The 15,632-nt window shown below is 43.7% G+C and overlaps 1 protein-coding gene across 1 annotated transcript in view; it reads left to right on the top strand.

The window, feature by feature from the left end:
* The window catches only part of PARD3B (par-3 family cell polarity regulator beta), a 578,916-nt gene that overhangs the window by 150,566 nt on the left and 412,718 nt on the right, over nt 1–15,632 (top strand). The window contains exon 4 of the mRNA XM_056861663.1: nt 2,477–2,586. Within this exon, the coding sequence (XP_056717641.1) occupies nt 2,477–2,586 (110 nt within the window). The remainder of the gene's footprint in view (nt 1–2,476; nt 2,587–15,632) is intronic.

Raw genomic sequence — 15,632 nt, 5'->3', positions numbered from 1 at the left:
TGCTCCTCTGATCCTGGAGAGAAAAGCTTCTCCCTGTCCACTCTCTCCATACCATGCATAATTTTATAGATCTCTTGTCATAGTTCTCCCTAACCATCTTCTTTCTAAACTAAACAGCCCTAAGCATTTCAACCGTTCCTCATAGGACAGTTCCTCTAGCCCCCCGATCTCCTGATCAAAAGTGAAAATATATATTAACAAACAAGTTTGGCTTAAGGTTGGCAAGATGCATTTCTATTTCTGAAATATGGGTGTTAGTCTGTCAATAGCAGTAGAAAAGTGTAAGAGTCCAGTAGCGCCTTAAAGACAAACAAAATTTCTGGCAGGGTATCTGAAGAAGTCAGCTGTGGCTCACGAAATATTCTACTGAAATATTCTTTTCTACTGAAATATTGCTGTTCAAGCTGGTGGAAAGCTTCACCGAACAAAACATCCACCACTTTTTTGTGATATTATTTGGCATTGAATGGCATGGAACAGGTAATCGGAACTTCTTTCAGTGACAGCTTCTGCTATGGGGAAAGGACTCTGAAATCTGTATTATAATAATTTTTTGAACAGAGCGTTTGACTAGTGCTGGATAAAATGTCAAAGGGTATTATGAGTTTCTTGTGCGGTGCATGCCACACTGACTTCCTGCTTGGCAGGAAGATAGCATACTTAAAAAAAAAAAAAACTATAAAATTTCCATGGGTTGTTTCGTACTTGTTTCAGGTGAAAGTCAGAAGAGTTTAACCAAAGAATTGTGTTGTAGCATAATTATTCTGGTAATATTCCCACGTGTAGGTTAGTAACCTTAAAATCATACAATAGAAGGAAATAATACTACTTCTGTGACAGTCCTGACATTCACATACAGTAGTCCCTGTAAGGAAGGGGAAAAGGATAAAATATTCTTGTAGTATCTGAGCCAGGGTAGCTGAGGTTATGGGTACTTGAGAGGAGTATAGACAGGAAACAGGAACCTCTGTACTGATTTTACCTAAAGTGTTTATAGTATAGCCTATTTGAATGAATTTGCTTTGCGTGTGTGCTTATATATATGTTCAATTTGCTGAATTCAGTGACTAAACTTATACTCAATGAATTTTGTAGCTATATAGACAATATTGCACAAGTGTTCTCTTATTTTATTATCCTGTTTCCAGTTGTTTGCAAATGATATGAAATCGTTTTGGGCCAATTAGTTTTTACTGTTGGCCCTGCTCCAAGGATAAATTAATTTGGAAACAGTTTAAGGGGGAAAAAATCATCCATAGAGTTTGAATTAAGGGTTGTTGTTTTTTTGAAGCACATTAGAAAGAACAAATACTCATTTTTTCATTTCTCAAGATTTCAGTTGACACAGCATGGTAGCTGTTCACTGGAATATCTAAAGTTTTTGCTTGGCCTTGAAAATAAAGTTATGTTTATTTTTTTTAAAAGTTATTTTAGACTTGTACCCTGCCCCTCCCCATGGGTCACAGGGCTTGGGCGGCACATAACTTTAAATAAACAATAATCATTAGAGATAAGACATAGTTACAAAATCTTAAATTACAATCCATAAAATAGTATCCTAGTTCAGGCTTCAGAATAGACCATGATCATTTGGCACCCGACAACCAACATCCCAGACTGCTGTCAAAAAACAGACGGCTCTGTTAATAGGTGGTAGAAAATTGGCCTCAACCGCCCTGAATGGAACAGCTGGCGGAACAACTCCATCTTACAGACCCTACGGAATCAAGAAAGATCCCACAGGGCCCAGATGTCATCTGACAGAGAGTTCCACCAGGTAGGGGCCACTATCGAAAAAGCTCTTGTCCTCATTGAGGACAATCAAGCTATCTGTGGGCAGGGCAGGGCAACACCAGCAGACCACGTGATGAAGAACAAAGCATTCTTGGGGGGACATATGTATGTATGTGTAGAATACACTGACAAATGATGGAGGTATGAACGAATTTGAAGAGGACATACTGAAGAGATGCAGTGGTAGTTTGTGCAACATGAATACCAACATGGAAAAATGTGTATCTGCTGATAGTAATTTGGGATCCTAGATAACAAAGTGCTCTTGGTTTGAGTCCCAAGGCAGAAGATAATGCATCATATTCTTTCTTCTTGGAATTTCAGTCATATTCGCTTCAGTTCCTAGTACTTTTGGATGCTATAAAAAGTAAACGATGTCTAGTCATGTTTTCCAAGAGGTTAACTCTTTTTAAAAGAATCTTTTTTCCCCTTCTAGTCCCTACTTTAGCCTTTAGATTGGCACGTGCTCAGTGCTTTTTAAAATTACCACTGCAAAGATGGCATAACCAAGTTTATACATGCAAAATTATTTAAATAATATTATTAGCTCTAGATATTTAAAAATATCTTTTAGAAACTAGAACATTTGGGAACCTGAGTGTCCTGTATGCCTGTTAAGTTAGATTTCTTAGTGGTGCATTGCTGCCTTTCATGTTTGGCTTTTTATTATTCTTGCTTTTAGGAACACCCCTGTTAGTGAGGAGGAGCAGTGATCCAGCACTGGGCCTACCCCCGGACTTCCCTCCAGGAGCTTCGTGTGTCAATGATCATGTTCTGAAGACTTCTCTGTCGGTAGGTAGCTTGTTTTTCTGAATTCTGGTATTACAATATCTAAAAATATTGGGCTTCTTAGAAATAACATTAAGCTGAGGACAGTACTGGAAGGGCGGCCGGGGAGGAAGGAAAGTTTGGAAATCTTGGTGACTCCCCTTTCCAACAACCAAAACAAAACCCCAGGATTCTTTCCAGGATTCTCTAAAGTCCCCAGTCTTGGGTGAGCAAAACCAGCTTTCATATGACTTCAGTAGCTGTTACCAGCTCTTTTTATTTTTACATGCAAAAAGGTATGGGTTCTTAAAGATCCAGTGAGTCAGACGTTTGCAACTCTGTACATTTTCTCTCTCACCTAAATCTCTCTCTGTGTGTGTTAAGTGCCATCAAGTCGCTTCTGACTTATGGCAACTCTGAAATAATGTCCTCCAAAACGTCTAATCTGGAGAACTGGGTTTGATTCCCCACTGGTCCACATGAAGCCTGCTGGGTGACCCTGGGGGAGTCACAGTTCTCTCAGAACTCTCTCAGCCCATGCAGAGGCAGGCAATGGCAAACCACCTCTGAAGGTCTCTTGCATTGAGAACCCTACAGGGTCACCTTAAGTCAGCTGTGACTTAATGGCGCACGCTCACGCACACACACACACACATATGCACACACAAAAAATATTTAAACCAGAGGTTCCCAAACTTTTTGAGTCATGGAGGACTTTTCAGGAGAGAAATTCGTCATGGAGCACTAATTTTCACTGAGCACCTATATACTAAACTGAACGACATTCGTATTTTTCTTTCCAATCTCTTTACGGAGCACTAGGAGATGTTTCGCTGAGCACCAAGTGCTCCTTGTAGCACAGTTTGGGAACCTCTGCTTTAAACAATTAAATAAAACACAACCAGGGAGGACAACCAATAACAGTTAGTCGGGGAATGCCAAACAAAACAACTCTTCCCCTTCTGGCATTAGACAAGGCTAGAGGGAGACAAAATCATTTCCCTGGGGAGGGAGTTCCAAGATCAGAGCGCCATTTCAGCTACCCATCTAGCCTCAGATGGCGGGAGCACCCGAAGCAGGGCCCCGGAAGATGACCAGAGTGGATGGGTAGGTTCACATGGGAGAAGGCAGTCTTTAAGGAACGTCGGTCCCAAGCTGTATAGGGCTTTAAAGGTCAATACCAGGATCTTGGACTGGGCCTTCTTAGCTGAGTGAGCACCTTCAGCAGCATGCATCTATTGCCATTGTAATGAATCAAAGATCTGATGCTCCTAAATTGCAGGAAGCACCTGAAGAAAATAATGCATTTGAAGTAGAAGTGATGTCCTACAGCAGTGGTTTCCAAACTTTTTGGGCCACTGCCCCCTTGGTTCCACAAACTCAACCTTAGTGCCCCCTACCCTATCCAACAACACAGTTGAAGGGGCCCACCTGTAGTGCCCCCCTGCTGCCCCCTTGCCTCTTAGTGGCCCCCCTAAGTAATCCCACCGCCCCTGGGGGTGGTAATGCCCACTTTGGGAACCACTGTCCTACAGGCTCTCAAACTATTTCCAGTCTGTTTTTGAAGTTCCCCTTTCACAATTAACTAATTGATATATCTTGCTTGCCAAGGCAGGTCAGGAATGGAAGTAATTAATTTTGTTAGCATATACTACCAAGAAAATGGCCCAGAGGTAAAGCTGGGTAAACTCATACTGAGTTCAAAGAAGAAGGTAAGATAAAAGGTGAGAATTTGCCCTGATGCATCTTTGAGGGAAGAAGGGACCAACCAGGCTTAGAAGGTTTGAGCATCTTGGACTTTCTGCAGGTTTGCTAACCAAACTGGCTATACAATTAGCATGCAGAACAAATATTTCCTATTCCCATTACTAAGCTTGCCTGCTTAGTATATTCTAAGTAATGGACCCAGAAATACAAACACCTTTTAAATGGAATTAAGGTAGAATGCTTTGTATGGTATATACAGTATGTTTTAACATTGGCAAGATATGGCTATAATATTTGTTAATAATTTTAAAGGTGTTTTGTGATGCCTGGCTATAAATCAGTAAAGCATAATTGGCCAAGTATGTGTGCAGATAACTTTTTACTTCAGCAGAATTTTCTGTAGTGAGTTAATGGTACTATTATATTACATAGTTGTTTATCTCTTACATACACAATTAGAAATAATTAATTGAAAAACTAAATAGCACATGATCTAAATTTGTAATGCAGGCCGTGTAAATGAATTAAGTAGGCTGGGGGAAATGAGCAATTTACAATGTGTGATAACCAAAAATATGTTACAACATGTGCTCAAGCAAGAAGTATTTTCAATCTCGTCTTCTGAATTCAGCAAGATTGTTTTTGTGAAATTAATATACTCTAGGTCAGTTGTTGTTATAAGATAGGAACTAAAATGATGCTTGGTCGAATTTGAACATGCCATGGATTAATTGACATATTTTGCTGAAAAGTTGTATAGGTAGGCATGGTGGTGGTGGGGAGGGAGGAAGACACATTAAAATAATATGCGTTACATTAAATTTCATACCAATGTTAAGCTAAAGCAAAAAAAAATGAAATGATTGTAAATGTGGAACGTGCGACAGAAATCTTAGGCATAGTAGCAGTAGGGCCGGGAAGCGCACTTGCACCAGCAAAATTACAGCATGCAAATTTACAGCCATACTTTGCTCCACCTACCCTATTGTGCCACTTTTTTGTTTGGCATGTGAAGCAGGCTTGGCCACCCAACAAGTGGATTTGCTAGAGATTAATGGATTTCCCAAATCAAGCTTGAAATTGGAGGAGGGGGGGTTAGTCTACTACTTTGGTCTCTGTTCCTACTTTCGGCATCCCTCCTCCACCCTGAATCTCAAAACTGTCTCTTGCCGGTAGCAAAGTCAGTAGACATGAGCACGAGTGGACCTGTCCTAAAGAGTAACTTGTTTGTGTGTTTTGTTTTTAGAGAGCCACAATGCAGCAAAAGCTTCAAGGTACATCACTAAATTAAGCAGTCACCCTATGCCAGCATGGTGTAGTGGTTAAGAGCGGTGGTTTGGAGCGGTGGACTGTGATCTGGAGAACTGGGTTTGGTTCCTCACTCCTCCACATGAGCAGCGGATGCTAATCTGGTGAACCGAGTTGGTTTCCCCACTCCTATAAACAAAGCCAGCTGGGTGACCTTGGGCTAGTCACAGCTCTTAGAGCTCTCTCAGCCCCTCCTCTTCCTTCTCCTTCTTTTCCTCCTCCAGCTAATATTTGTGTCCAAAAGCCAAATTAGGCAAAGTTAAATGGAACTACTTGCCAGATTTATTTGTAATTTTGAATGCTGAATTGGGTGTATACGCCTGTGTTTGTTAGGGTTGAAGGGATGTGCACTTATTTAGTGTAAATAAACAACAACAAAAAAATCCAGTGTTGAGAACTTGAGATAAAATTACATTGTCGGAATCATCTCTTGTCTTCAGTGCAGCCCCACATTGGGACTGCGCCTGCGTGCTACCGGTAGAATTTTCTAGTCTCCAGCTTTCTTACTGTTATACGCTGGTGATTTCTGTGAGCTTACAGCGGCAAACAGGAACTGAGGAAGAGTGGGGGGGGCACCTCTCCGGAGCATGTGATGGTTTAGGCGGGGAAACCATCCCGCTCTCTCCGGAGGGGAGGGGCGTCCCTCCATAGCTTGGAGACAAGAAAATTCTACCGGCGGCACGCTTGCATGCAGGTGCAGTCCCAGTGTGTGCCTTCACAGAAGACCTCTATGAACAATAGTTACAGATAAGTGCAACTCTGTTTTCCTAACCAGCAAAGCTTATTTAGGTACATTGTTTACCTATGACTTTCCCCCTCTTTTCAAGGAAATTTTACATACAATATAATTATGTTTTCTGAGATATTTTATGTCTGTTACATAAATCAGTAGAACTTACCTTTCCATCCTAAATCTATGTTACATTTCTAATTTCCATCAGAATATGTAGCAGGGAATATAGTCAAGCTCCACCTACTTCATATTTATGCATGTCAAAACTGGTTTTGTTTTATACGCTGTGGACATGCAAGTTGTAATTTGGAAAAGGTTCATATTTAATCAGAAGCTTTTTATATTTCAAGTTCTGGTTAAAAAGGGTCAAGCTTTTGGTTCTCCTCATGCTAATTGCAATTTTAAAATATTAACGACTGTGATTAAGTGTTTGAATATTAGCATAATGTGTATGATGTATCCTAGGTTCGATCACTATTCATAGTTTCATATGGGTGGGTTTATATGGAGATGAAGCAATGCAATTCTCACAATTGTATTAGAGATCAATCAAGTCATTTTTTCAGGGATGAAACATGAGTATATGTAACCATGCTGTTAAATTTTAAGCCATTGAATTTAACCATTAAACACAGGAATTACATCCCAATACTAACGAGGGGTGTGCGAACTGGTTTAGGAGCCGGTGTGACCCCCGCACCAGCATTAGTGCCACTTGCTCAGTCTAATTAGCAAAAATACAGGCACTGGGCCACTTATGCCAGTTTTGGGGAGCAGCACAACAGCACGAGCTGCGGGTGCTGGCACAGCCTCACTGGCAGTGTTTCCCCAGCACAAGGGCTCGCGCCAGCATCAAAGATGGCGGAGCTGCCTTTAGTCAGCTCCCAAAGCCCTTTTGGCCCGGGAATGCCCTCATTAGCCGGTGCCAAGTTACACCTGCAAAAAGGCAGGCGTAGCTCCGTGAAACCCTATGGAGGAGTGCCTTCCTTTTTTTGGTCCAGAAGCTGCTCAGGAAGTGACGCTGCTGCAATGTCCCCAGGCGCTTCTTAATGACCACCCTCAATTAGGATTGCACAGTTAGTCTTTTTAGCCCCAGACGATTAATACTTATAGAACTGATATCCCCAGCTGTTTAGCTAGACTGTGGTTGTGGGTGCCTTTGGTTTCAAGGAAGGATTGTATCCATAGTGTTCTTCATGACACTAACTTCTTACTCCGAGAGAAAAGTTGTGGAATGTTACATTCTTTTCCATTTATTCGTGATAATATTTAAAGATGTACATGGAGTCAATGTTCAGGAGGGAAGAATAATGTGCGCTGCCTTGAGCTCCTTGAAAGAAAAGCAGGATAAAATTTTTGTTTAAGGGAAACACCTCTGCATCAGGGTTGAGCTTGGGAGGACCTTCCACTTAGCAAACGTTTCTACTTAGGCGTGTTATTTTTCTGTCTGGTTTTAAAAGCTAAGGGCCTTGAGATGACCAATATGTAGCCATTATCATAGAATCATAGAGTTGGAAAAGGACCACCAGGGTCATCTAGTCCTACCCCCTGCACAATGCAGGAAATTCACAACTACCTCCCCCCACACCCCCAGTGAGCCCTACTCCTTGCCCAGAAGATGGCCAAGATGCCCTCCTTCTCATCATCTGCTTAAGGTCATAGAATCAGCATTGCTGACAGATGGCCATCTAGACATCAAACTCTCTTCTCTTTTACTCTAGCTCTTATTTTGAGACATATAATTTTTTCTCCTACAGAACTGTGGACTTTTTCAGAGACATGGAGGGGGGGAAATCTATAATCTGGGAGGCAGAGCATTTATTCCCTTAACTGTTCGTGTGTGTTTAAATAGAATTCTGATTTAAATGAGTCAATTCAGGAAGAAAAAAACAACCAAGTTGCTACTGTATGTATTTATGCTGTGGGAACATATATATAGAATACTTATAATCAGTGTGAGAGCTTGTCAGGGTACTGCTTTTGAAGTCTGATTAGATGATCACAGGGACATCTGGAGTGAGTTAGTTTTGGTGCTGTTGCTGTGAGGCGCTGCAGAAGCTGAAGCCTCTCGCAATCTGCAGAGAGAGGGGGGGGGGAAATGCTACTTAATCCCCTCCCCAGCTTTTCCCCTGCTGCATAATGTACAACGAAGCACTGACAAAAACATACTTTTGTTCTTCCTGCTCTCTTATGTGACCAGCAGCCGTGCACGCGGTTCTCCTATTTTAGATGAGAAACGGGTGGCGAGAAAGCACGCATAATGTAAGAGTTGTCAACTTAAGTGAAAGAGCAGGATTTAAACGGCGTGCGTCTCATGACTTCAACATGCTGAATTCATTGGCTTTGGGGCGTTCGGGGCGAAGTCAATGTAGGAAGAGATCAAAGTGTGCTGGAATGGTTTGTGTCCTTTCCATGACCTGCTTTTAATTCTGTAATCTGTGCCGCTCTTGTTTGATTGTGTGTTTCCCTGTTTATTTGTGCTTTTGACAGACAGCCTCGTTTAAAAAAAAAAAAGCAAAAAGATGAAAAAGCAAAGAATTTCTTGCTTCAAGGAGACAGATACTGAATAGCTAATTCTAGGACCTTCTTTTCATTGCTTCACATAATAACTTTCCCCTGTGATAGGGATTCTTCTTTTTGGTGGAAAAATTATGTATCCTATAATATATGACGGACAGCCCTAACAATCAGCACTGAATCTTAAAAAAGAATTGACATCATTATATATACAATACAATTCAATAGCCCAACCCTTACTCTACAGGAAGTGTTATATTCTTTATTTCAAACCATTTATAAGCAGACATTCAATCAAAATTATGCCTAAGGTGCCTCACAATAAAAACATACCGTATATACTCATGTATAAGCCGAGTTTTTCAGCCCAAAAAAAGGGCTGAAAAAGCTGGCCTCGGCTTATACGCGGGTCAATACGGTAGAGGAGGGAGGGAGGGGGAACTTACCACCACCGCCGCCATTGCCGCCGGGCGCACCCGGCTCCCCCCGGCCAGGAGCGCCCTGGAAGGGCCTCCTGTGGCCGAGGGAAGGCCGCGCCAACGCCACCGCCGGGCGCACCCGGCTCCCCCCGGCCAGGAGCGCCCTGGAAGGGCCTCCTGTGGCCAAGGGAAGGCCGCGCCAACACCGCCGCCGGGTGCACCCGGCTCCCCTTGGCCAGGAGGGCCCTGGAGGGGCCTCCTGTGGCCGAGGGAAGGCTGCGCCAACGCCGCCGCCGGCCGCACCCGGCTCCCCTTGGCCAGGAGCGCCATAGAAGGGCCTCCTGTGGCCGAGGGAAGGCCGCGCCAACGCCGCCGGGCGCACCTGGCTCCCCTTGGCCAGGAGCGCCCACCGCCGTCGCCTTCGCCGGGCCTGGAGCGGCCTAGGAGCGGCCTGCGGGGCCTCCTGGGCCGCGGGGGGGGGGGGGGCCTGCTGCCGCCACCGCCTGCTTGCACACCTAGAAAAGGCAAGCCTGCGGGGGGGGAGGGGTTATAAGCCGACCCTCGGCTTATACGCGGGTGCCTAATTTTTCCCCAGTTTTGGGGAGAAATTAGGCACCTCGGCTTATACGCGGGTCGGCTTATACACGGGTATATACGGTAAATGCAATGAGAACCAATAACAATAAAACTTTCTTTGTTAAATTCAGGGATAAAAACCCTAATTTAAAATGCCTTCCAGAATAACAGACTTTAACTCATGCCAGAAGGCCTGTAGCGAGGGCCCAAAGCTAACTCCTCAGAGGGAGTCCCGAAGATCAGGAATGGCCACTGCCCAACATTCACATGCCCACCACCTGTAATTCCAAGGACAAATGTGCCTCTTCAGCCAATCTCAAGAGCTTATATATGGGTGGAGGAAGTTCTTCAGACACTTTGGGGCTTTAAATAAACCCAGCACTTGGTCAGGAAACAAACCAGGAGCCAATATGTGTGTGTTAAGTGCTGTCAAGTCGCTTCTGACTCATGGCGACCCTATGAATCAATGTCCTCCAAAATGTCCTATCCTTAACAGCCTTGCTCAGATCTTGCAAATTGAGGGCCATGGGTTCTTTTAGAGAGTCAATCCATCTGTTGTTGGGTCTTCCTCTTTTCCTGCTGCTTTCAACTTTTTCTAGCATGATTGTCTTTTCCAGTGACTCTTGTCTTCTCATAATGTGACCAAAGTATGACAGCCTGAGTTTAGTCGTTTTAGCTTTTAGGGTCAGTTCAGGCTTGATTTGATCTATAACCTACTGATTTTTTTTTTGATTTTTTTTTTTTTTGCAGTCCTATCTGTAACGCTCTTCTCTAACACCCCATTTCAAAGGAATCTACTTTCTTCCTATCAGGCAAAGAGGTTCACACTGGAAGTGGTCGTGATTATTACTCGTGTCATATCTGAGAATCTGGTGGCAGAGATCTGATCCTCTCCAGGAAAAGGAGGGGAAGAGTGCATGTGACCGGGGCGGAGCTTAAGTAACTGCAGCCTCATTAGCAAAGTTGTTGTATGGAAATCACAGAAGACTCCCTGCAGTCTTCTTAGCCTGGAGATTTGGGGAACGTCCTGGTGAATAAAACTAGCACTATTACAAATGTTCAGCTTCTCTTATAGTATGCCTTCTTCAGTTGTGCACAGCACGCGGCTTCGCTTATTTTTAGAAGAGGCTTCATAAGGCATCATATCCAAATCAAGCCTCTAATGCCTTGCAAAGTAAAGCAGATTGAGGCTGGCACCTTTTTCTGTTTTAATTTTACATAGTTGTTAGATGCAGAAAGTACTTTGAAGTAGGGAGATAAACAAAGAGCTAAAGCTAAATTAAAAGGCACACAAGAAGCATTTCATCTTGGGACTTCTGAAATAATCTGAAAGGATATAGTAGTCTTGTGCCAGGGTAGTAAGTCTGCAAACATTATCCGATCAATCTAAATTGAGTTACTGTATATGCACTAAGCAGAAACAGGTGGAAATTCGTTTATCTGTGCCAGACTGTTTCTGTTTGCTTTGAACACTGCAACATAAACTAGTTTTTTTTAACCAGATTAGTTTTTGTTTTCTTTTTCTCCTGTATATAGGAGGTGGCAGAACACGTTCTAGAGCTATCCTAGCTGTTATAAGAAAGAAAAATCTTGTAAAGATGCAACACCAAGTGTGAGTTTCATTACATGTATCCCAGGAAGACCTAGTTGTAGCTAAAAATCACGAGAGGCTACTAGAACAAATAGAAATGTAAGCATCATCTATATATCTTATACCCAAGTCTGGCCCCCATCAGCGGATATCGGTTCTACACTGACACTGGACAGATTTTTCTGTAAGCTTGCGGTTTCCCCTAGATTTGCAGAAGAATCAGAAATGTTTTATTAAAAAGCACAAAAGTGGGTTTAAATTTCCCTCCAAATAAAAGAGTGTGGTCTGTGAAAGCGCGGACAATATACCTACCTTCTCCCCTGTGTCAGGCAGCTGCAGGAAGCCTTAGCAGAGGCCAGGAGTCACACGGAGTTTGTCAGTGTCATGAGGGGGAGAAGCCTTGGTGGGCCTGGTGGCAGACATTGGAAGCCATCCAGGGCTCACCACCAGCATCAGCAATGGGGTGGAAGCCTTGGCGGAGCTTCTCAGTATTGATGGGGGGGGGGAGAAACCCTTGCTGCCCCTCCCATCAAATCAACAAGGAGAGTTGGGTGGACTCAGTAGTCCTCGTTGCCCCCTGTGGAGTCAACAACCAGAACACATGAACACATGAAGCTGACTTATACTGAATCAGACCCTCGGTCCTTCAAAGTCAGTATTGTCTATTCAGACTGGCAGCGGCTCTCCAGGGTCTCAGGCAGAGGTCTTTCATATCACCTACTTGCCTAGTCCCTTTAACTGGAGATGCCAGGGATTGAATCTGGGGCCTTCTGCATGCCAAGCAGATGCTCTACCACTGAGCTACGGCCCTTCCCCAGCTCCTTGTCAGCTCTGTAAAACCAGACCATAGACTCATATGAAGAAGAAGAGTTGGTGCCCCCATCCCCTTTTTCTCTACCATTAAGGAGTCTCAAAGCGGCCTTCAATTGCCTTCCCTTCCTCTCCCCACAACAGACCCCTTATGAGGTTGGTTGGGCTGAGAGAATTTGGAGAGAACTGTGACAAGCCCATAGTCACCCACCAGATATACACCACACTGGCTCTGTATATCTGTCATGGTGACGACATTTTGGAAGGCTTTTCTCAGGAGACACTCGTTTAGATGATGATATACACAATTAATATTAATCTTGAACAAAAGTCTAAGATTCTTCACTGGTAACTTCTGGTCTTCATGAGACCAAAGGAAACATGCATCTTTTCACCTTCTTCAAAGTTGTAAGGAGCTTGAAACTTGCCCATGGTCAGTAATAGATGTTGGTCTCATCCAGTGTGCTGGATCTTTTAGACGTTGGCCTTGCATATTAGGGATTTGAAGATCAGAGGTGTGAGTAGCATTGCACATGAAGAACCATGGGGAGACTAGGTGTCTCCACACACATCCTTTTTTGAAGGTGAAAGGATTGCAGCAACTGGGCAAACCTCATGTAAATCTGGATGACCCGCACAATTTCCTACCTGTGGTGGCAAGCGTGTACAATACAGAGGCATGCTTCCCTACTCTGACAAATGGCCGAGTTATTCTGTGAGATGAATGTAGCAATCTAGCGCTAAAATTTAATGGGGAAAAGAAAAAAACACAAGCAAATTCTCAAATCCATCAAAGCAACATCTGTGTAGGGGTCTGAAGGCCTGTGAGTAAGTAATGTTGGGGAATCTCTTAGCTATAATTAAGAGACTGGGAGTGGGTAATAGGATTACATGCTTTTGCCAGTCCATCTCCTCTCCATTGTAAAGTTCCCCCTCCCACTATAATCATTGTACCAGCAATGGTGATATCTGGTTTAATGCAAACTAGGCTTCCATCTTTACTGCAGTATGAAAACATGGTTTCAAACCCAGTCAGCAAATCCTGACGGAGAGAACATTGTTGTTGTTGTTGATGATGATGATAATAACTTATGGCCCAGCTGAGTCAGGCATCTTCACACACATTCTGGAATCCCCAGCAAGGCTGACCTGTGATTCAGATTCCTTCTGCTGCACCTTGTTCTCTCCCTGCTGTGGGTCGGATTGCCATGGGCTCTGAGCCAGCAGGGGTTCGAGGAAGGCTGATTCCTCTTGGCACAGCTCTTCCCCTGAGGATTCTTCGCTTGCTGGGGTCTGAGCCACAGCAATCCATTGATTTCATAGGGTTTAGGCTGGAGTAACTCTGCATTGGGTTGCTGTGTCAATTCCAGCCCAAGTATTTGTTACCCTCATGTTAAGGAGTAGGATTTGTTTTTAAGAGGTGACAACCTGGAACAAGGAGGCATATGTAACTGTAACCTGCTCTCATTCTTATAACTTTGGCTCAGATTGTCAATGTTACTGTAAAAGAAGAAGAGTTGGTTTTTATATGCCGACTTTCTTTACCACTTAAGGGAGACTCAAACTGGCTTACAATCACCTTCCCTTCCTCTCCCCGCAACAGACACCATGTGAGGTAGGTGAGGCTGAGAGAGCTCTAACAGAGCTGTAACTTGCCCAAGGTCACCCAGCTGGCTTCATGTGTAGGAGCAGGGAAACAAATCCACTTCACCAGATTAGCCTCCGCCACTCATGTGGAGGAGTGGGGTATCAAACCTGGTTCTCCAGATTAGAGTCCACCACTCCAAACCACTGCTCTTAACCACTACACCATGCTGCCTTTGCAGCACAACTATGAAATATTAGTTCCTTCAGGTAGATTCTACTGAGGGACAAAGCAAGTGTCTTGCAGGGAACACCGTCAAAGAGCTCTCAGTCGGTTTAATTTCCTGTTAAAAGGCAGGTGCATGGGACCCTGGTTTGGTTCAGGACCAGAGTGGTATGGGAGGGGAGACTGAAACCATGCCCCCCCCCACTGTTTTCCTGACATGATGTGGCCTCAGGGAACTGTTATTTGCCTGGTTTCCGCACAGCGACAGGCTTGTATGGTTTCCCCACTGTTGATGTGGCTGCTGATACAGTGCAGCAGCAATGAGGCTTTCGCACGGCAGGTGTCCCTGCCCCGGTTCCCCAGCAGTGGCCATGCCCTTTCCCCCTGGCCACTGGGACTTTTCATTTTAAAAACCAGCAATTTAATATCATTATATTGATATAGCGTAAGTCGCTCTATTGCAGCAGCTGGGTTTTTACCCTAATGAGGCGTTTGAGATGAATGAAATTAAATCTAGGGTGACTTCTCTTGATTTTAGTAGTACACAGGAGAGGGCTCGGTGAGTTTGCTCTGTGGCTAATTTTGGTTTAATCCCTTCCAAGTCCATTCCACAATATGTCTTTAATTTAACGGTAAGTCAGCATAGAAGAGCGTTTACATTGGCTAGACTGAATGCTTTCCCGTCTAGGGTTACTGAAGGACTCTGCAGGCATTCTCTATTCAGATAGAAGCTGCGGATGTGGGGGTGGCCATATAGAAACCCTGGAATGTATTTTGCCGTACTGTTGTCGTTGGGATGACCTGAGACAGAAATATTTAGGGCAGCTCCTACTTTATACATTTTATCTCTCCCCATAAAACTTAATTCAATGGTTGTTATTTGGTACAGATAAAAGAATCACATTATTAGTGGCTAATTTTTTGTGGGCGGAAATTAAATGTAAAAAGGGTTAATTTGGGGGATTATATTAGTGTGATGCTGCTTGTGAACTTTTGGCTATTTAAGCAATATCATTTAATTAAGTAAGATATAGCATAAGTTCAACATGTTCTATGAATTCCCAGATTTCTATCTTTTTTTGGGTAAGTCTCTATCCCTTTCCATTGCAAAGAAACATGTTTTCCCTTTTATCTCCATAATGGAAGGGGCTGGTATTTAAGAACAATTGGAGAAAGATTGGAGACAAGCCGAGGAAGCCATGGTACATGAATGCACTGCAGTGCCATGGGGAAGCTGGGAACACCCCCCCCCCCCCGGTTTCCTAACATCATTGAACCTGGGCCAGATAACCTGTATGGAAATGTCCTGCTTTTTAAAAGGGCAAAAAGCCATTGGGAGAGAGGTCTTTCATGGCATTTTGATGGTTTGGGCCCTTTAGATATTTCAGCGTCAGTTTCTCCCCGGCTGACCCTGCCACAAGTCAAGGGCTTGAGGTTGCTTTCTGATTTTCTTTGAAGAGACCATCAAGAATTTATATTCATGCCTCAAGATTTATGAGGGAAAGGTAACATACTTGTCAGTACCTTAGTTGTGTTGTAAATTCTAGCCTTGCCGCCTGACCTTGGAGAGTGAGGCCACTGTTCATTTCCAGATGCCAG

The sequence above is a fragment of the Euleptes europaea genome, chromosome 15 (genome assembly GCF_029931775.1).
Source record: "Euleptes europaea isolate rEulEur1 chromosome 15, rEulEur1.hap1, whole genome shotgun sequence".
Lineage (NCBI taxonomy): Eukaryota > Metazoa > Chordata > Lepidosauria > Squamata > Sphaerodactylidae > Euleptes > Euleptes europaea.
This window is presented reverse-complemented; position numbering and strand designations above follow the sequence as displayed.